Raw genomic sequence first — 22,457 nt, 5'->3', positions numbered from 1 at the left:
ACTAAATAGCAAGTTGAAAACACCACCATCGTAGTGAAGAGAGAGGCTGCAAAGGAAAGGAACCATTTTATACCTTAGAACATTTTTTTGTTTTTTTTGCGGTACGCGGGCCTCTCACTGCTGTGGCCTCTCCCGTTGCGGAGCACAGGCTCCGGACGCGCAGGCTCAGCGGCCATGGCTCACGGGCCCAGCCGCTTCGCGGCATGTGGGATCCTCCCGGACCGGGGCACGAACCCGCGTCCCCTGCATCGGCAGGCGGACTCTCAACCACTGCGCCACCAGGGAAGCCCCCTTAGAACCTTTAATGACACTTTTCCCCTACCTTTGGAACAAGGAGCTCCACGTTTTCATTTCACACTGAGCCCCACCAATTATGTAGCTGGCCTTGATAACGGATGTTCAAATGTTGAAGTTTTCAAGGGATGCAGGTGAAGGTTCTTTTGGAGGTCTACACACTGGGCTGCATTAAAATTAAACTTGAGATCTCTGACTGACCTCCTGTGGCCCCATACCTCCTTTCCTGTCCATGCCAGTGGACCCCACTGCCTCCTAATGCTTGGCCTTCATCAGCTGCTATGTCACTCTCTTTGGCAGGGTACCTCCCGATGGACCAAGCCCAAGTATTGATACTTTCCACAGCACCCCTCCACCCAGAGGATACTCAAGGGTCCTTGACAAGACAAAGGGTGTTAGAGCAGTTGCCTCTTGTTGCCTTTTGGCCTCAGAGTGCCACCTCCTTCAGGATCCTCCCAGCAAGAAGCAGCCACTTGTCTCTGTCCACAAACCATCCCCCAGCTCCCACAGCCATGTCTCAGGGATCCAAGAACTTTGTAACTACACCGGGCTCCTCTTTGATAGCAGCCCCAGCACAGACCAGCAGGTTCACAGCTCAGCAAGCAGCAGGTCAGGTACTCCTCTGCGGATGCCCCCATTCTCTCTGATGGGCTCTGCAGTCCCTGTCACTTGGCTTGGGGGAGGAGGAGAAATGCTACAGCCATCTCCACTAGTCTGATGATCTTCTGTTCCCATATATTCCCTACTGCCGCAGATTGCCCTTCAATTTCCAGTCTTCTCTTTACATACTCTGAATGTGGGTGATGGTCATGGAACCTATTTTAGTGAGTCCTATGGGGCAACGTTGAGCACCTCCTCTTGAGAAGTGCGGAATGTAACTGCGGCATAGTGTGAGGTTAACAGCTGGGTAGGGGTTCCTAGTAACGCAGTAGTTTCCCACAGAGAAACTATGGAGGGTCTAGAGACATTTTAGGCTGTCACAAATTGGGTGCGGGCACTACTGGCATCTAATGGGTAGAGGCTGGGGGTGCTGCTACAATGCATAGGTCAGCCCCATACGAGAAAGAATTATTGGCCCCAAATGTCAGTAATGCCCAGATTAAGAAAGCCTGCTCTAAAGCCAGACTGACTAGATTAAAATCTTGGTTCTACCTCTTATTACTCTGAGACCCTTTTTTTTTTAAAACATCTTTATTGGAGTATAATTGCTTTACAGTGTTGTTAGTTTCTGCTGCATAACAAAGTGAATCAGCTATATGTATACATATATCCCCATATCTCCTCCCTCTTGCGTCTGCCTCCCACCCTCTCTATCCCACCCATCTAGGTGGTTGCAAAGCACGGAGCTGATCTCCCTGTGCCATGCAGCTGCTTCCCACTAGCTATCTATTTTACATTTGGTAGTGTATGTAAGTCCATGCTACTCTCTCACTTCATCCCAGCTTACCCTTCCCCCTCCCCATGTCCTCAAGTCCATTCTCTACATCTGTGTCTTTATTCCTGTTCTGTCCCTAGGTTCATCAGAACCTTTTTTTTTTTAGATTCCATATATATGTGTTAGCATACAGTATTTGTTTTTCTCTCTCTGACTTACTTCACTCTGACAGACTCTAGGTCCATCCACCTCACTAAAAATAATTCAAGTTTGTTCCTTTTTATGGCTGAGTAATATTCCATTGTATATATGTGCCACATCTTCTTTATCCATTCATCTGTCTATGGACACTTAGGTTGCTTCCATGTCCTGGCTATTGTAAATAGAGCTGCAATGAATATTGTGGTACATGACTCTTTTTGATTATGGTTTTCTCAGGGTATATGCCCAGTAGTGGGATTGCTGGGTCATATGGTAGTGCTATTTTTAGTTTTTTAAGGAACCTCCATACTATTCTCCATAGTGGCTGTATCAATTTACATTCCCACTAACAGTGCAAGAGGGTTCCCTTTTCTCCACACCCTCTCCTGCATTTATTGTTTGTAGATATTTTGATGATGGCCATTCTGACCGGCGTACTCTGTGACCTTTGACTAATAACTTAGTCTCTTGGTGCCTCATTTTCCTCACATGCAAAATGAGGATAACTGTAGCATCCTTCTCATAGATTTTTGTATGGATTAGTAAGTTTGAGTACAAATTTTTTAAAGTGCCTGGAAAACGGTAGGTGCTCAACAAAAGTATTATGATTGTCTCCTGTTTTGGGGCATTAAGTGAAAGTTCAAATGAAAATCCCATTAGGTATACCCCTATACAAATTATTTCATCAGTTTATGCATTCGTTTTTAGAAATATTCGTTACTGGCTGCGATTATTGTTAGTTTGGACAAGTGTTGGATAAGGGTAAACTTTGTTCCCATTTGCTCATGTGTCCCTTGATCATCAGAAAGAGCTTTCTGGTTTCAATCATATTAACAGAATGAAATAAGGACTTTCTTTGTGACCCCTCTGCCTGTGTACAGAGCTATGAAACGCACAGGCCAGAGCAGAGGTGAGCAGTTGATCCCCTGACAACTCCTTTCAGCCAGCCTCCCCACCCAAAAGTCCTGATAATGAGTCAAAAGGAGAGAGTGTTAGGCCGAAATTACTCCAATAATTACTTTTGCTCTTTTCTTCTACAGGCACAGTAGCAAGAATTTCCAGCATCCTTTAAAATCAGGATTAATTCTCTTTCCGGGAGCAACACGATAGTAATTATAGTTGACTTAGTACAAAGCAGCACAGTGTAGCAGAGAGCCCCAAAGGACAGCGATGGAGAACCTGGACCGCTAGCTCCCTAAACCTGGGCAGCTCACTTACTCCCTCCGGGCTTCAGTTTCTCCATTCATTAAAGGAACAGGGCGGTACTAGAGCACGTCCCCAAATCCTGAGCCTCATCCCGCCCCATTTCAAGAAAAACCCTCATTTATTTCCTTTTGCACCAGAGAAAAAAATGTGCGGGCTTGAACTCCCAACATACCCCTGCATCCAGGAGCTAGAAGCAAGCCCCCTCCCACCCGCTGCGGGCCGGCGGCGGGCGTGGAGAAGGGCGCTCAGCAGGAGGGGCCGCCGGAGCGTGCTCACGTCGCGCCGCTCTGCGCCGCCCCGCCCCCAACCCACGCCGCTGCCCGCTTGGCTCGCGGCCGCGCGCCCCACGCAGAGCCCGGTGAGTGGAGCGGTCTCGCGTCTCCGTCCCCGCCACTGCTATGTGGGGTGGTGCTCAACTTCCGGGCGTCCAGGCGCGAGTGTGGATGGAGCAAGGTCGGGGTTGGGGGGGTACCGCAGGGCTCGGGCCGAGAGCTTCGGTACGGCCGGGCCACAGCCAAAGGGCTCTGTTGGTTTCGGGACGGGGGACGCACGCCGACGCGCTCGACGATCCCGGGCACTGGAATAGTGGACACGCTGAGTGTGGTGCCGCCCAGGATTGCGGATGGCCTGGGCACCAAGAGTGACCACGTGCTCGGCCGGTGGTCTTGAGACGGGACGAGCGCACGGAAAGTTTGGAGGTTTGCAGGGAGGGTGATGCAGGCCTTGGCCCGCTCGGCGGGCTGTATGGGAGCGCCACGTGAGCTGGCCTCCCGGGCGGCCCGGCGGGCCTAGGAGACCGGCTTTACAGCAGCAAAACCTGAAGTGCGGGCGGGAGAGCTGCGTCTTTCTCTCCCCGCCGTAACTTTAAAATGACAGCCTACCCTCCCTTTCTTTCATTTAGTCACCGAATATTTCTAGAACGTCTGCTCGACTGTTGGGTCGTCCATCAGGTTAATGAGACCAGGTTGTTCACTGTTTTCAGGAAGTATTGGCCTGGGAGTCGCAGGCTCTGATTACTCGAATAATCAGCTGTAAATTCGGCGCCGGGCCTTTGATTTCACTGGGCTCATCTTTAAGTGGAAAAGCCTGATTTATCCAGCCTCTAACACCATCACTTGGATAGTTTTGCCTCTCTGCCCTCATCCTTTGTAACCTCAGGGTTACTAAAATACTTTAATGAGGTTCAATACCTTATTTCTAAAATAGAATTAAAAAGATAAGTGGCAATCACAGCTTTAGGTCAACAGGAGAACCACTTTTCCCTCTCTGAACTGGTAAACATCAATGAGGGCCCAAAGGAAATATTTTAAGTCAGCCTAGGCAACCTTGTTACAGGCAATATATCGTTTCTGTCAGTTTGTGTGCGTTTAACTGAGCTGAGTTTGCCTATGATCCTCCTCTGTGTTAGTGCATCTAAAATTCTCCTGCTGAGAACTGTTAATTTTCTTTTTTAACTTATTTTAAACTGTGTTACTGCAGATTTCTGGGCTCAGCTACCGGAAGTGTTGGCCCAGTAGGTTTGATATGGGGCCCATAAATTTGCATACTAACAAGCTTTCCTGGTGATTTGACTACACTTTGTAAAACACAGCTCTGGAGCTTATAAAGACACATCTCCCTCTCCTGGTTGGTAATGACCTCTGATGGCTAAGGTGCCTTTCAGCTCTGACCGTACTGTTGAATACTCAAGCTACAGCTGCCATCAGAAGAATAATCCCCACTGAACAAACCATCTGTTTTCCCCTAACTCTGTTCTGTGTAAGGCTTTTGAGATTTTTTTCCTCTAAAATTGTATACAAAAGATGAAAAGGGGGAAAAAATTCAGCAAATGTTTATTGAGGACCTCCTATGTGCCCTGGTCTGTGCTAGGCTCTGAAAATGTGCAGATAGTTGCCCTGTGTTAAGACTTCTGGTTAGTGAATATTACCATAGAAAAGGAAGTTAGGACACTTAAAAATATAAAGGCTTTGTTTGTATTTGTTGCCTGTAGAATGGGTATCACTATTGATTTTCTTGTGGAGTTTAATCCTTCAAAGTTGTTTAGATTAGTTGCTGGTTTTCATCTGTGGGCAGTTAGTAAAATATGAACCTTGAATCTTTTAACTTAATCTTTTTACATTTGAATGCTGTGGTCAACTTAAGTTGGAAACAATTGCTTTTTAAATGCTTGCTTTTTTTTCCCCCTGTAGCTTATGAAAATATTTACTCTTAACTTCTGTTTGGGTGGTCTGTGAGATCCAGAGGCAGGCTAGTGTTGGCTGTACTTTTCCAGAAAAAGCATTCTCTTGTTTAGTTCCTATATTTCTTAACATTACAAAACACACTTTTTGCTTTTTTAATTTTTAATGTTTATGAAATTGTGATGCAGCTTACTATTTTGTAAGTTTAATGTGGTGGAGTATGTCATCTGTTCTCCTCTCAACCTCCCAAAAGCTGTTAAAAAGAATGGTTGTCTTACAGTATGGGCAGTGTGAGAATCAGAGAAATAGTATGTTTGCCTAATAACTGCTAAGCTAGGTTCCAATTAACTGAGCCTCAAATCATTTCAAAATGAACACATAGAAACAATAAATGATGTAACTTTTGGCAGTAAAAGTAGTGAAATTCATAGTCTAACAAAAGCATTCGTTACGCACTGTTGGGATTTATTTTGTTACTGATTGTAGATGGGAAATATGCTTCGAGTGATTTTATTTTTGGCTTAAGTATTTTGCACACATTGTTTCACCACACTTCCTGGTGAATATGCTTATACTGTATTCATATACTGTGCTTAAGGAAAACAAGCCTTTTGTTTGCATCTTCCTGCTGCTCCCATCCCTTAAATAAATTTTAAACTGACCAATTGGAAGGGATAAGAAATGTGTAGCTGAATATGAAATTACTTTTCCATCAGTAAACACCTTTAATTATGCAGACCTTCTGAGGCAACCTAACAGTTTTTAACAATTAAATGCGAGCATTGTATCCCGGGTCCCCAACACCATCCCCAGGGTTAGTGATTTGCTAGGACTCACAGCTGATTTATTACAGCAGATGGAGACCAAGTGCTTCATTGCTGCAGCCGCTAGTTGTGACAACATGTGTGAAATGCTGCCAACCAGGGAAGCTCATTAGACACTCAGTGCCCAGGGTTTTTACTGGGGGCTCATCATGTAGGACCTTCTGGCTGGCATGTATCAAAATTCCAGACACCCAGAAGGAATGCGGGTGTTCAGTATAACCTGCATTGTTTGTCCAAACAGCTTAGACGCAGTGAGTCCCTCCTTTCAGTTAATGGTGGTGGGAACACATCTGAAATCTAAGTTCCCAGACTTGACATCCACCACATGCTAACCTTTCAAAGGATAGCAGGTGGCTCTTTTCTGCACAAGCAATGCAGTCTTCTGAATCTGTTTTCGTATCTCTTGTATTTCTACATCACTTCTGGGCTCCAAGTACCAGCAGTACTTTGTCTCACTGAAGCTTTGATTCTTCAGTTGAGAAAGCACACTGGTCTGTTTAACTTAAAAGGAATAAGAAACTTTTTCAGAAAATGTGTCTCATTGATGATATATCCTAAGACATTAAAAGTTTTTTTCCCCAAAGTTTAAGAAAAAAGCTTAAGCCCTTACCCCTTCAATGCAAGCTTTTAGTATCAGTTTGTATTAGTTTTATACTATGGTCCTGTGTTTCCTGCCCAAAGCACTGGACCTTTTGAAGGAACTGAGCTATTTGTGGGTACAGTATTTAGAAGCTAAAATGAGGCCACTAGAGAGTTTTAAACAGTAGCGCCCCCTTATCCACGGCTGACAACGTCCCAAGACACCCAGTGGATGCCTGAAATCGTGGATGGTACGGAAGTCTGTATATACTGTGCTTTTTCCCTATTCACAGATAGCTATAACCAAGTTTAATTTATAAATTAGGCACAGTAAGAGAATATCCGAATTGCCCGCATCATTACTCTTGGACTTTGGGGCCATCATTATCAAGTAAAATAAGGGTCACCGGAAGACAAGCTTTGTGATACTAGGACAGTCAATCTGATCACCAAGACGGCCACTAAGTGACTAATGGTCTGGGTACACTAGACAGAGGGATTAATTCTAAATTTATTTTCTAGGTTTGTTCTGAATTTATCAATTATAAATTTGTAAGTTAGTTGTTGCAATGTGTAACACATTGTTTGGGTGCCTACTTCCCAGGCCAGACCATTAATTCTACTCAGTCTATAGTGTAGCTGAAATACAGCTTAGTTATAATGACAAAAGAGCAGAAAACAGTGTGCTTGCAATTCTGATAGCCCAACAAAATAGAAAAGCATGACATTTATAAATAAGTTACTGGTCTCTGGGAAGAATTGGTTTTTATAAGCACAGTGGTTCTTAACCTTTTTGGGGGATGGGGACTCTGTCAAAAATCTGGTAAAAGCAATGGACCTACCCCCTTTCCCAGAAAAAAAATTGATTTTAAAATAGCATTTTGCAGTTTCAGGAAATTCATATAATTTAAATTCATACGTTCTTGAACTCCAGATGCAGGACACCTGCATTGTAAACGTGACGACAGTTGTGGTTTGAGGCAGTTCTGAGAGACCTTTGGCAATACTTAGGGGAGTCGATTCTCTTGCTACTCAAGTGTGGTCTGTGGCCCAGCAGTAGCGTCACTACCTGTGGGCTTGTTAGACATGCAGAATCTCAAGTCCCACCCGAGCCCTAGGCGCCCAGGGGAAGTGTGTGCACGTGAAGGCTGGAGGGAGGAGAGCTTTGTTAGAAGTTAATGACGTTGCCATTTTATTATGTCTTATTTTAGTTAAAAAGGTAGAGCTTTTAAAAGCCTTGAGATATAACTATCTTTACCCTTCACTTTCAGCCCCCAATTAGTTTTCTGCTTTATTTTAATTTTTCTGATAAAGTGGCAATTTTTAGGAATAAGCTGAGGTTTGGAAGTGAGGCAATTCAGGTGGTTAAGGACCTGGGAGCAGGCATCTTCTTGCCCCATCCGTCAGGTGGCACCTCTGGCCCAGGTGGCCTCCAGGACAGCAGCTGGGGGTAGTGCTTTGGTGAGGAGCACCTGGCCATGGGCAGCTCTTGGTGGTTCTTGAGTCAAGTATTTATAACTCAGAGTGCATCTAATTAGATTTGGGATCTGGTGCTGATTAAAGCCAACTTTAAGATTTCAACTTTGCTGTGTCAATGGCCACAGGCTAAAAACTGTGACTAGGAACGGCTGAGATAGTTGAATCATTTAATTTGGGATAATTATACCTTCCGATAAGTGATGAATCCCACGACTTAGTGCTTGTGTACAAGAAAAACACGCCTTCCTTTCTGTGAATATGTGATCTGCATAGTGTTTGAGGCTGAATCATATCTTGGAAGAAATGGTGTTGGCTTCAGGCTGTATCTTATTCTGGTAGAAATGGCCTTGGCTTAGGAAGAGTTCGCACAAAGGCCTAATAGTCATGCAAGTTGTGTGTATGAGATCCTCTGACACCGAAACTGGGACGCCTAATCACGAGTGTTTTCTTCTTTTTGGCAGGTTTGCGTTTCCTCACTGCCTTGTCTTGAAGACAACGATGCCAAAGAAAGTGAAGCCTGCAGGGGATGGGAAGGAAGAGGGGCCTGTTCCCTGTAAGCAGGTGAAGCTGGAGGCAGCTGGTGGGCCTTCCCCTTTGAACCTTGACAGTCCCAGTGGCCTCTTTGAAAGTTTAATCTCGCCCGTCAAGACAGAGACTTTTTTCAAGGAATTCTGGGAGCAGAAGCCCCTTCTTATCCAGAGAGATGACCCTGTGCTGGCCACATATTACCGGTCCCTGTTCAGGCTCTCAGATCTGAAGAGTCTGTGCAGCCGGGGTATGTACTATGGAAGAGACGTAAATGTCTGCCGGTGTGTCAATGGGAAGAAGAAGGTTTTAAATAAAGATGGCAAAGTGCACTTTCTTCAGCTGAGAAAAGATTTTGATCAGAAAAGGGCAACAATTCAGTTTCACCAACCTCAGAGATTTAAGGTAACAGGTTCTCCCCAGTGCAGAACCCTGGTGTGTATTAAAGTGCTACCATTTGGCCACCGATCAGCTCAGGGGTAAATCTGTTTTTTTGATGATGATTAAGCTGCTGCCAGTTTGAGAAGAGGTAGCACCTGTTTGGTCTTCAAATGCATTACAACTTCAGTGACTTTATGTTCCCTTTTGGCTAAACTGTTAGAATCTGCAACAACTCAGGCCGGACGTGGTGAGGTGCAAAAACTAAATTATACTTCAGGTTTAGAAAGTTTGTTAAAGTGACGTTACACCTCCAGGAGCGTTTCCGTGGGCTGGTTTATGTTTCGACACGTGGTAGACATTTCTGTTTGGCTTGTCCCTCCACTGTGACTTAAGGCACGATAGTGTCAAGGTGATCATTTTTTCCTTAAAGTTGCCTCCCTCTACTGCCTACATCTACCTAAGCAGAGGCTTCTGAGCAGTGACCAGACCACATAGGCACCAGAGGCACGTTTAAGAAAGAGACTTCACCCTTATTAACAGTAGCCCGCCTGGCACTGAAGGGGCAGGATCCTGGAACTGCCGTTGGGGGGGCATTCGCAAGTGGAGGGTAGGTTGGATTTGCAAGTCGGGAAGACTGCCTAATCTTTTATTTATTCTGCGTCAGTGGTTGACATTTGAGAAATAATTTGCCTCCTCTGTGCTCAGTTTCTGTGTTTATAAAATGTAGACTTAGGATGAGCTAATCTGCTCTTAGAGGCATGAGATCTTTATGTGACAGGTGGCCCAGAACAATTGAGGGCCCATTCTGAGTTTTAGATAAAGTTTATCCCCATTCAGAAATGCCCTTCTGTGACCCATGGCTGAATCAAAATGTCAGCTTGGGAGGAGGAGAGCAGCGCGTGAAGTTCCACGCTGACCGGGTGGCTTCTGGCTGTGTGGTGGCTCCTAGGACTTTGTCATCAATTACCAGTAATGCTTCTCACGACGGAGCTCGAGTTGCCCTGTTAGATCCATTAGGCCTCCCTCACCTGTTGAATGCCTTTCCCTTTCTTGTCTGCAGGATCCTGAACCTATTTGTACTGTGGATAAAGTACAAGTACTCTTAGACTTTTCAGTACAAGCACTCATTCCAAAGGAGTGAGGCAATCATGAGCAGTTGAAATGTCCTTCGAATGCCAGCCTTTTGTCCCTAGCATCCAAAAGGAATTTATAAATCACTTGCAGACCAAGTCATGATGTCTATTCAGAAAATATGGACACCGAGGTACTTCCCTCTGAGCTTGTGCTTGGCTCTTTACTTAGCTAGAAGTAGCACCTTTTTTTAAAAGAGTGGTTTTTAGACACCTAAGAAGTATGAATAGGAAAGATCACTGATGCTGATTATGTAATTTGTTCACAGACCAGCAGAAAGTTATTGTTTGGCATATGTGTGGTGTCCTCTGTGGCTGTCACTTTTGTGCTGTAGAATCATCTTGGGCTCTTCTCTGCTCGTCTGCTTAAGTGCTACATGTTCCTCTTCCCCAATTTCAAGTGGCCAAGACTGTGTTTCCTTTGCCCTGTTGACTCAGCTCTCTAACCATGTTTATTAAAGCAGGAAGGATAAGCTTTCCCATCTCAACGCAGCCCCCGGGCTAGACTAGGATGCATCCTGTTTTGCTTGGTTTTTTCCACCACCAGGACTTGAGAAATCTGTTAGGCCTCAGGAGCTCACCCTCTTACGCTAGAAGCTGGGTTCCAAGTATTATATTGTGACCAGATTTAGTGTTGTGTGTGTGTTTACTAATGGATATGTCGGTATCAGGATAGAGAAAGTATAGAGGCAGTTCCTCATTGGCCAGATTGAGAGACTATCAGAGTGAACAGTCAGCCCTTTCTTTATCAGGTCACACCGTGTGCACAGTTTATTATTCTAGTTTGTCTGGAAATGAGTAAGGAGGTAACCAGAGAGTGGTGGGTTGTTTCCCATCTGCTTTGGGTAATCCGTGTATCAGGAGTCCAGATGAGTTTACCAGATATTTACATGTGTTCACTTTTGAACCCTCCAACAGACATTTGAAATAATTGGGGCAATCACTGTGGTCTCCATTTTACGTGGAAAAAACGAGTTCACAGATGTGACTTTTCCATAGCTACTAAGTAAGGACTTCTGATTCCAGAATTAAAGCATTTTCCTAACCATATATCTAAAGATATTAATTGAAATGTAGTAGGGCTTTGGGCGTGTTTGCTTTCACCTTTAGGTGTGAGTGTGGGCTTCTGGTCTTAGCTGTTGTGTTCAGCTGAGCCTGCAGATAGGTCAGTGGAGAGAGGAGGAGCCTCCCCTTTCCCTTTCCCTTTCCCATTGTTCTGGGGTCCTCCTTGGCATCTCCAGACATAGTTGGGAGTCATGAGTCAAAGGAGACAGATTTCAGGAGCCTTGTTTGTGCCAAAGTCAGCACTGGTGAAGCCGTAACAGTTGTACACTGCTTTGCAATGTAAATAGGCTTTGAAATAAATATGCTGTTTCCCACAGTCTTAGGGTGGGAGTCTTCCTTTGCAAATAAAGAAGCTGACTTGTACCTACAACTTGGTCGGTGGTGGTTTGACTCCAGATCCCTTTCTAGTGGGCCACACTGGGCAGATTGAGAAGCTAAAGGTTCTATTTCCAGGAGAGGTAGAAAAATTGTACAAATGATGGGGTTTTCAGTAACTTTTTTAAAAAAATTTATTTAATTTTATTTTTGGCTGTGTTGGGTCTTTGTTGCTGCGCGCGGGCTTTCTCTAGTTGCGGCGAGCGGGGGGCTACTCTTCATTGTGGTGCGCAGGCTTCTCATCGCGGTGGCTTCTCTTATTGTGGAGCACGGGCTGTAGGCGCATGGGCTTCAGTAGTTGTGGCTCGCGGGCTCTAGAGTGCAGGCTCAGTAGTTGTGGCGCACGTGCTTCGTTGCTCCGCGGCATGTGGGTCTTCCCAGGACCAGGGCTCGAACCCGTGTCCCCTGCATTGGCAGGTGGGTTCTTAACCACTGCGCCACGAGGGAAACCCTTCAGTAACTTTTAAGAAGAAAAGAGACATGTACTCCTTAATTACAGACCCAGAAGCTTGAGTTGGGGGCCATAAAGTCACCCATATGGTCCTGAGACACCTCTCAGGCCATCAGAGACAGAGAGAAAGAGCGAGAGAGAAACTGGTTCTAGTTACTGTATAAATGTAATTACAGGGCCAGGTCCTGCTGGCCCCTCCCAGGTATAAATTAGGCAGCTTGGGAGATCTCTTAATTCTCGGGAGCTATTCAGATGCCATAAAATCATTCTTCCTGTGTTGCCTGAGATGTGTAAGTAGAGAAGCTCAGTGGTCTATACTGAAGATGTCTCCCAAAGCTTTTTTCATGCTGACCCAATTCTTTCCCACTTGGCATTTTTAATACTGTAGTTTTTTTTGTTTTTTTTTGTTTTTTTCAGTCCAGTGGTAGGATTGACTCCCAAGCTGTGGTCACTGGTTTACTCAGCAAATACTTTCGATGTTTCAGTGTCTTGTGTGTGGCAGGCACTGTACATGCATGTGCTTGAAGGGGCTCTGCAGTGTTCTTTGTAGGTGACTTCTTTAAGGTAGTTCCTTAGAGGGGCAATATAGAGTCATGGTCAAAGGTGTGGGCTCCGGAGCCAGGCTGCATGGATTTGAATCCTGGCTCCATCATTCATTGGCTGCGTGTTCTCGTGCCCGTTTCCTCATCGGCATTTCCTCATTGATAGGACCCACCCTATGAGACGGGGTGGCGGGGAGGGTTGTACAACTGAAGTAGGTAAAAGCACTTGGAAACAGTGCCTGGCACATAGGAAGTGCCGATACCTACGTGGCCTAACTGCTGCCTCTCCTTTCTCACCTGCCTTGGGACAGTCAGGTTTCTTCCTTGCAGGGATGCGTGGCTCCTCTCTAGGCCCCTCAGTTCGACTTAGGCCCTGAAGAGCTGATTAGCGACTGGAGAAAGGGAGCATTCCTCGACCCTGTTTACCCCTTCGCTGTCTGTACCCCCTTCCTAGGTAGTCATTTCTGCTTCCATTGCTCTGAGTACCCTTTTGTGCAGGCAGTTCCCAGATGTAACCCCTAGCTCTTCGTCTTGCCAGAACTTCAGACTTAGCCAGCCAGCACACGGGGGTCTTAGCAGCTCACACTTAACACTTCTAATGTACGGCTTTTCTTTTCTCCCCCCTGAAAGCTTGTTCTTTAGCAGATCTTTCCCATTTCAGTGGAACTGGGAGCTGACTAACTGCCTCAGTCAAAAACGCAAGAATGTTTCTCTGATTTATTCTCCCCACTCCCATACCCCTGCCATCAGCATGTCCTGTCAGTGCTGCTTTCTGAGTGCATCTCGACTTTTCTACTTCTCTCTCCCTCGCCTACCACCCTGGTCTCTCCCAGCCTACGCTGCTGCCTTCGTAGCTTCCCCACGCCTCTCTCTTGCTTTTCTACAATCAATTCCCCACACTGCAGCCTGAGTGAGCTTTTATAAGTGTGCGTTGGATCCTGTCCTTGTCCTGCTTAAGATCCTATGACTCCCTGTTGCCTGCCTCTCCAGTCTCGTCTGCTGCTGCCTCTTCTCTGTGCTGTTCTGCATGAGGACGGAAGGGTCCTGAGGACAGAGGTGCTGGCTTGGGCACCGTTGAATTCCAGGTGTCTGGAACATAATAGCTGTGCGATAAAGACTTGCTGAGCACATAAGAACATATTCCTTGTTTCTAATGTATTTTTTACCTCTTTCCCCTCCACCTTTTTTTTTTTTTTTTTTTTTTTTTTTTAAAGGATGAGCTTTGGAGGATCCAGGAGAAGCTGGAGTGCTACTTTGGCTCGTTGGTTGGCTCGAATGTGTACATAACCCCTGCGGATTCTCAGGGCCTGCCGCCCCATTATGATGACGTAGAGGTGAGGGGGGAGGAAACTGCTCGGCTCCGGGAGGACGAGGTGCTGCCAGCCCGGGTTAGTGGGTTGTCAGGGTTCAGTTCAGCTCTCGGGCTGGGTCTCTGCCAAGTCTTCCTGTGCAGGCTCTGCAGAGCTTGACCTCAGTCACTGGGATGTTGGGCCAAAATTAATCCCATCAAACTGGTTTCCTGCTCCTTCAGAAAGGGGAGATTGTTTATTTACTAATATAGAGAGCCACACATTCCTCCGAAATAGGTGTTTTTTGAATTTTCTACAGAAAAGTGTGATTGGCTTTTTCTTTAATTTTGTAATGTATGGTCTTTAATAAGGTGAGGTCTTAAGTAATTCTTACATCTGCTTTCTTTTGTCCTTTTTCTGTAGCTACCAAAAGTATATATTTTTTCCATTTGTGAAGATCTTGGGGCAGCTTGAATGAAGGTCATGGTTTCACTTAAGCACTGGCGCCTTGACAAGTGTTGATTTCATTCTCATGTGGCTGCCAAAAAGAGTTAACTCTTTGGCTTAGGTATTTCATAGTTTTATTTTTGTACCAAGACAGTGTGTGAACACAGAATTATTAGTAAAAAACCTCTTTTTTCCCCCCTCCTTTGAGAGCAATTTGATATCAATACAGTTTCCAAAAAAAATTTTTTTAAAAATATTTCTAATAGGGCTTCCCTGGTGGCACAGTGGTTAAGAATCCACCTGCCAATGTAGGGGACAAGGGTTTGAGCCCTGGTCTGGGAAGATCCCGCGTGCCACGGAGCAGCTAAGCCTGCGAGCCACAACTACTGAGCCCACGTGCCGCAACTACTGAACCCCACACACCTAGTGCCTGCGCTCCGCAACAAGAGAAGCCACCACAATAAGCCTGCGCACCACAACGAAGAGTGGCCCCAGCTTGCTGCAACTAGAGAAAGCTCGCGTGCAGCAGTGAAGACCCAACACAGCCAAAAATAAATAAATAAAATAAATAAATTTAGAAATATATATTTCTAACGGAACTTTAAAATATCTTTGGTTGAATGAAGAATAAAAGAACTTGACATTTTCCTATGTGCCAAGGATTGTATTCAGGATTTTAGACACTCAGTAATATCTGAAGCTTGGCTTTTCCATCAGAGATTATGGGCTTTCAGCTGCCTGATGGAAGATTTAAAAGAATGAGATAGTGGGATAGATATTGGGATATAAAGAACTCAGCGAGGCTTTCATGAAAGTGAAAAGAATGACTAGCCCTCCAGTGTCAGACTTCACGATTACCTGTTTTTAAAAGTGAATACCAGTAGTGGCAACTTTAAGTGTATAGTGAAATGTATCTGTGATCTTTTATTTTTATTTTTTTATCTGAAATTTGTGATTCATCTAAGCCCTGAGAGGGCTAACACTCTAGCCTCATGAGTTGTCTGGAGGCTCTCTGACACTCCGGGGTCCTGTGCTTCCTGTAGGTTTTCATCCTGCAGCTGGAGGGAGAGAAACACTGGCGCCTGTACCACCCGACGGTGCCCCTAGCGCGGGAGTACAGCTTGGAGGCTGAGGACAGGATTGGGAGGCCAGCACACGAGTTCACATTGAAGGTACGGGCCTGCTTTTGTGGGTGCCTTTCCTGAGACAGGTTTGGTTTGAGGTTTGTGTAATGGTCCCCGGCAAACGTACCCAAGAGGCTGGGGGCAAGTGGCTCTCATTCCAGCTAGCCAGCATGGGGTGGGGGTGGGGGGCGCTTCTTAAAGGACATTTGGTAGTTTTTAGCTGTGGAAGTGAGCTGAGGAAATGTTAAGTTCATTTTCCAAATCACCTGTCTCCAAATATAATCCAAGTGCAACAGGAATGAATTATGAATTCAGTAACCACTGACTTCTCTAGAGCAAAAGTGGAAGGCATGGCCAGTGGTCACCGCTGGGTCGTAGGCTGCTTGAGCAGAGCACGGCCAGGGACCCAGTAGTTTTTTTTGTTGGTAAAATTCCAGTCTGACCCCTTTTCCTCCTGACTGTGCAGTAGCTCTCTGCGCTCCCTTCCCCCTGCATATAGTACCCAGAAGAATAGTCATCACGAAAGCCCTTGCGGAGGCTTTCCCCAGGAAGCCAGGTGGCTCGAGCACGTGCTGGGTCGCTGGCATCTTGCTGCTGAGAAAGTGTGTCTTTGAGCAGTTAGCTGGATGGGATCATAGCCAATCCCCAGCAGGTGGGGTTGTTGAGGAAAAAATCTTGGATAAGAATAGCTGCATAATTCAATTTTATACCTTTTCCTACAAAACTTAAAATTTAATTTCCTTCAGTGGTAATAAGAAAATAGGTAATTTAAACCATACCGAAGATTCTAACCAAACTTGCATATGGTTATCGCTTTTGTATTTCTTGTGTCTTGATGTTATACTTAGTATCTAATTCCTACTCAGGGCCTCATAGCTCTTTCTTGATTTTAAGATCTTTGCCTGCCTGCCATAACTGGGAGAAACAATCTCCCTTTTTAGGATGGGTGCCTGTGTTATAGGGGACTTGAATAAATACAACAATAAAGGTACCGTTCTTCATTTTTTTTTTTTATGCTCTTGGTCAGCAATCAGCAAACTATGGCCCATAGGCCAGAAATCTGGCCTGTTGCCCATTTTCGTATATAAAGTTTATGGAAACACAGCCACACTCATTCCTCATGTACTGTCTAGGGCAGAGTCAGCTAGTTGCCACAGGGACCATGTGGCTCATAAACCACAGATATTTACTGTCTGGCCCTTTACAGAGAGAGTTTGCCAACCCTGCTCTTGGCTGATTATTTTTAAGCCAAAGACTAAGCTGTCCATGGTCTCTGAGGCCAGGGCTGAGTTACCCAGACTGACATCTGGCTACTTGCCCTGCCCGAGTAGGTCGGGCTTCATGGTGGTCATAGAGGGCATGGGACTTGCAGGAGACGGGGCATTGCACGCTGCTCATACCCATCCTGGTCCCAGCTCACTACGAGAAGCCCTGAGTCTCCTGGAAGGAGAAAGACAGCGTTGTGTCCTGTGGGGATTTTCAAGTTGTATGTCTATTGAGTTTTTAATCAGTGGAATTCTTCAAGTGAAATCTTGCATAAATGCCCAGTGTATGAAATCGAAGATCTGAGTCGCTCTGGGTGGGGGTGGACTTGGGGGCTACGATGAGCGGTCTGGAGCCCTCCTCACCCTTCTTCCTTTCTACCCAAGTGGCAGCCTGACTTGTACGTCTGCCAAACCTGAGGTCTTGGGGTGAAGATCACCCCTATAATGGAAAGACATCTCTGTGGCTTGGGGATCTGACAAACCTGGGTTTGAATTCAGCTGCTGTCACTTACGAGCTGCATGTCCTTGGGCAAGTTGTTGATCTCTGTCTCAGTTTCTTCTTTATTAAAATGGAGATCATAATGTTTATCTTGTAGGTTGTAAAGATTTAAAAATATTACTTTGATGCTGCCTTTACAGTGAAATTCCATGGAAGTGATGGCTATATGTCAATGTATTGCTGCCTGTCAAATTAGTACAAACTCTGTGGCTTGAAACAACACAAATTTATTGTCTTGTAGTTCTGCAGTTCAGAGGTCCAAAAGGGGTTTCACTTGGCTGAAATCAAGGTGTCAGCAGGACTGTGTTCATTCCGGAGGCTCTAGGGGAAAATTTGTGTCCTTGCCTTTTCCAGCTTCTGGAGGCTGCTCACATCCCTTGGCTCATGGCCCCTCCCTCCGACATCAAAGCCAGCAACATGGAGCTTGGTCTTTCTCATGCTGCCCTCTCTCTGGTTCTCTCTTCCAATACCCTTTTCCCCTTTTTTTTTTTTGGCAGTACGCGGGCCTCTCACTGCTGCGGACTCTCCCGTTGCGGAGCACAGGCTCCGGACGCACAGGCTCAGTGGCCATGGCTCACGGGCCCAGCCGCTCCGCGGCATGTGGGATCTTCCCGGACCGGGGCACAAACCCGTGTACCCTGCATCGGCAGGCGGACTCTCAACCACTGCACCACCAGGGAAGCCCTACCTTCTTCCACTTTTAAGGATCCTTTTGATTACATTGGGCCTGCCTGGATAATCCAGAATAATCCCCCTGTCAACAGCCTTAATTCCCCTTGTCCGTGTAACCTAAGTATTCACAGATGCCAGGTATTAGGATGTAGACATTTTTGGAGACCCTGCCATAATGGCCTGTCTTCATTTCCTCGACTCTCCCACTGTTGGGCACCCTTTCTAGCAGGGTTTCTTCCCCATTGTTCCTCTAGAAATATTCTCAAGGGTACCTCCACATTGTCAAGTACAGCGGTTGTACTTGACAACCTAGTCCCCTCTTAGTTCTGCCTGTCGTCAGCATTTGACACAGTGGGTCACTTCCACCCTGTCCACTGGCTTCCGGGATGCAACCTTCTCTTGGTTCTCTCCACCTTCCTGACTGTCCTGTTCATTCTCCTTTGCTGTTTTGTCCTCAGTCTTCCTACTTCTCTAATTTGGGGTACAGGGCTCATTTCCTGGACTTCTTTGATCAATCAGCATCCCCTCCCAAGGTTTCAAATACCCTCTACACTGATGTATTTTAAATGCTGTTTTAGATCTCTAGCCCACATCTCTAAACTCTAGACTCATAATCCAGCTGCCCACTTAATGTCTTCCCTGGAAATGTGAAAGATACTGCAAATTTAATATTCCTCAAACCAAAATCTCATGTCCTACCCTGTCCCCAACCTCCTTCTCCCTGCAAATGTGTCACCCTTCTTCTACTTGTTTGGGGCAAAATCCTTGGACATAGATTTATACAAAAGCCTCCTACCTAGTGTCCCCTTTGCAGACTTTTCTGACATAACAACCATGATGATCCTTTTGTGATCCCGTGAACCCTTTGCCCAGACCTCTACTGTCTTTCTGTTAAACCCAGAATAAAAGCCAAAGTCCTTTTTTAAAAAATAATCAATGCTTTATTACTTAAATGGAAAATTGATAGCACAGTAAGTTTTAATGATCTAATTAATGGAAAATTATAATAAAATTTCTTTAAAATTTTTTTCAACATCCTAGTGTACCACCATATTCATTACCATTGTGTATATTTTCAAAGGCATTAATATCAATGGAATAATTAAAGGCAATGAAAATGGAACTCATTTATACCCAATTCTCCTTTTCTCAAGGCTTTATGCTGCTGGTTTATGTAGCCTTTGGATTGAAGCCAGAAATATTTTTTTCCTTGGTTAAAAAAATTAGCTTTTCTAGTTCTTTCAGAATAAACAGAAACAGGACAGTGGTATGTCAAATGGCTAATTGTCTTATCATTATAAAAAAGCCGAAGTCCTTAAAATGGTCTAGAAGGCCCTGTAACCTGGCCCCTCTGCTGCCTGCTCACCTCCCCTCCCATCACTCCCACCTTCACTCACTACCTTCCTGACACACTGGCCTAACCGATGCCCCTCAACCTGCCAGGCACGTTCCGACCTCAGGACCTTTGCACTTGCTCTTCCCTCCGCCTGGAATCCTTTCTCCCCGGGTCGTCGCATGGCTGGCTTGCTCGTTTCCTGAAGTCTCTACTGAAATGTCACCTTAGCAGAGTGAGGTTTAATGGACCATCCTGGGTCAAATAGCACCTCTAATCCCAGACACCCCCCGCCACCCCCCACTTCCATCAACATCATTCCCCTCCTCCTCCTCCTGCTTTTTTTGTCTTCTTTGCATTCGCCATCACTTGACATTACTTATTTGCTGCTTTATTTTATCCTTCTTGCCCCACTAGAATGTCTTCATTGTCTAGTGTACCTTCTCCCTTCTCAAATGTTTTTCTCTTCTGGAATGTGCTTCATCAGGGCAGGTCTTTGTTTTGTTCAGTGCTCTCTCCCCCGGTGCCTAGCACAGATCCCTGGCGTGGGTGGTGGGCAGGGAAGGGTTAATCAGGTGTTTGTGGGATGGATAGATGAATGGATGGATGAAATATGTACGTGAGGGCCTCAGTCACAGGGCTGGCCCACAGACTCTCACAAATGATACCTGTAATTATGAGTAATGCATTTGTTTACTTGACGTACTAGTTTCCCTGTCAGATTGGTGTTGTCCAGGGCAAGATAGCTCTTATGAGTACATATATAATTACTTATGTATGTACTTAACATTAAAAAAAGAAGTTTTTTTAATCTGATATTTCTTGAGCTCTTTCTCCAGGGCCCATGCTCTTAACCAGTGAGACAGAAGGCTTCGCAGGCCTGCAGAGAGCAGATAAGCGACTCCCAAGATTCCCTCTCCTCTGCTCAGGCAACTGCTATACACAGAATGTTCTTTTTCTGGTTGGGATTAGGGAGGAGGAAGCTCCAGGGCAGTAGTGATTTGGGGAAAATATTTCTGTTCCGTGGCTTGGGAAAGAAATAGGACAGGGTGGAGGAGGCTCGCCTGCCCGAGAAGTGACTGATCTTTAGTTACATATAGTGTTTAGGTTCAAATGAAGGGTCACAGGGTTTTTCATCCATTCTTCCAGACATCTTTTGAGCCTCTGGTGTGTGCTGGATGCTTAGGTGGTTTAGGCCCTGGGGATACAAGATGGATATGGACCCTGCTTGGAAGAGCTCACAGACTCTCAGGGACTGGCAGGTACAATAAGAATTATGATACAGCCACAGCCACTTGCCCAGCATTGCTCCAAGAGCTGTTTTTGGCCATGCCGCGCGTGCGTCATGTGGGATTTTTTTTTTTTTTTTAACATCTTTATTGGGGTATAATTGCTTCACAGTGGTGTGTTAGTTTCTGCTGTATAACAAAGTGAATCAGTTATACATATACATATGTTCCCATATCTCTTCCCTCTTGCGTCTCCCTCCCTCCCACTCTCCCTATCCCACCCCTCCAGGTGGTCACAAAGCACCGAGCTAATATCCCTGTGCCATGCAGCTGCTTCCCCCTAGCTATCTACCTTACTACGTTTGTTAGTGTGTATATATCCATGACTCTCTCTCGTCCTGTCAAAGCTCACCCTTCCCCCTCCCCATATCCTCAAGTCCATTCTCCAGTAGGTCTGCGTCTTTATTCCTGTCTTACCCCTAGGTTCTTCATGACATTTTTCCCCCTTAAATTCCATATATATGTGTTAGCATAGGGTATTTGTCTTTTTCTTTCTGACTTACTTCACTCTGTATGACAGACTCTAGGTCTATCCATCTCATTACAAATATCTGTTTCGTTTCTTTTTAAGGCCGAGTAACATTCCATTGTATGTATGTGCCACATCTTCTTTATCCATTCATCCGATGATGGGCACTTAGGTTGTTTCCATCTCTGGGCTATTGTAAATAGAGCTGCAATGAACATTTTGGTACATGACTCTTTTTGAATTTTGGTTTTCTCAGGGTATATGCCCAGTAGTGGGATTGCTGGGTCATATGGTAATTCTATTTGTAGTTTTTTAAGGAGCCTCCATACTGTTCTCCATAGTGGCTGAACCAATTCACATTCTCATGTGGGATCTTAATTCCCCGACCAGGGATCAAACCCACGGCCCCTGCATTGGAAGTGCAGAGTCTTAACCACTGGACCGCCAGGGAAGGCAGCCCAAGAACTTTTTTCCTTTAATCCTCAAAATAACTCTGTGAGATTTGGGGCAATTGCTTCCATTTTACACATAAAGGAACTGAGGCCTCGGGAGGTGAAGTAATTTGCTGGGGCTAACAGCCAGTGAGTGTAGCCTGTGTATGGCTCTAAAGCTCCTATCCTCACTGCCCCCTTTGACGGGTGTGGAGGGCAGGAGCAGGCTTCCCAGGCACAGGCTGTCACCTTGATCCCAGGGTGGCTTCAGGTGTATCTGGTCTCAGCTTATGAATAAAGAAAGTGACTTCAGGCTCTGGAAGCCTCTCCAGGATTGGGGTTCATGGTGACAGGTTCACAGACACAGCAGAGCTAGACGGGTGGATACCACAGAGAATGGCATGCAGACCACTGCTCGAATCACCACATAGAGGTTTATAGAATGCAGAACTGAAACTCACAGCCTTTCTAGAAGAACGAGAAGATATCCTCCCTACTAACTCCTTCCCCCCCTTTTTTTTTCCTTTAGCCGGGAGACTTGCTGTACTTTCCCAGAGGAACCGTTCATCAGGCGGACACTCCTTCAGGGCTGGCCCACTCCACGCACGTGACCATCAGCACCTACCAGAGCAGGTGAGCACTCACCTGCAGCCTCGCGTCCCCGACAGCTCCGGGCTGTGGCCACAGCGGCGCGTTCAGGAGACGTGAGGGAGTTAGCTGCTTCTCTCCTACTTACCCGGCCCCGGGGTTTCCGGCTGACTTCCTATTCCTTCAGCGTCCTACCTGTGCCATTGACTCACTCGTCTGGGCTTCCTCCTGGCCTGTCATGACCCTGACTCCACAGAATGCTGGGAGTTGCCCAAATAAAGGCTCCCATGGTTGGGGAAGATAGAAGCATAGCTGTGGGTGTGGCAGTGTGTTCGTGTTGCCAGGCTGGGCTTGTAGTCTCTCTCCCACACCCCTATCCCCTGCCTCTCTCCCTCCCTCCCTCCCTTCCTCCCTCTCTCTCTCTCTCTCTCTCTCTCTCTCTCT

The 22,457-nt window shown here is 45.9% G+C and overlaps 1 protein-coding gene across 8 annotated transcripts in view; it reads left to right on the top strand.

The window, feature by feature from the left end:
- The first annotated feature begins 3,379 nt into the window (after positions 1–3,379).
- RIOX2 (ribosomal oxygenase 2) overlaps positions 3,380–22,457 on the top strand; it is a 27,772-nt gene continuing 8,694 nt past the window's right edge. For 4 of the 8 annotated variants that reach the window (XM_024759212.1, XM_024759210.1, XM_024759207.1 and 1 more), the window contains exons 1-5: positions 3,380–3,434; positions 8,600–9,068; positions 13,822–13,941; positions 15,387–15,515; positions 21,955–22,058. In XM_024759212.1, the coding sequence (XP_024614980.1) occupies positions 8,637–9,068; positions 13,822–13,941; positions 15,387–15,515; positions 21,955–22,058 (785 nt within the window). In that variant the 5' untranslated portion in view covers positions 3,380–3,434; positions 8,600–8,636. The other 4 variants (XM_024759213.1, XM_024759208.1, XM_024759214.1 and 1 more) reach the window with 4 other exon arrangements.

The sequence above is a fragment of the Neophocaena asiaeorientalis genome, unplaced genomic scaffold, assembly GCF_003031525.2.
Source record: "Neophocaena asiaeorientalis asiaeorientalis breed wild unplaced genomic scaffold, Neophocaena_asiaeorientalis_V1.1 scaffold197, whole genome shotgun sequence".
Classification (NCBI taxonomy): Eukaryota; Metazoa; Chordata; class Mammalia; order Artiodactyla; family Phocoenidae; genus Neophocaena; species Neophocaena asiaeorientalis.
This window is presented reverse-complemented; position numbering and strand designations above follow the sequence as displayed.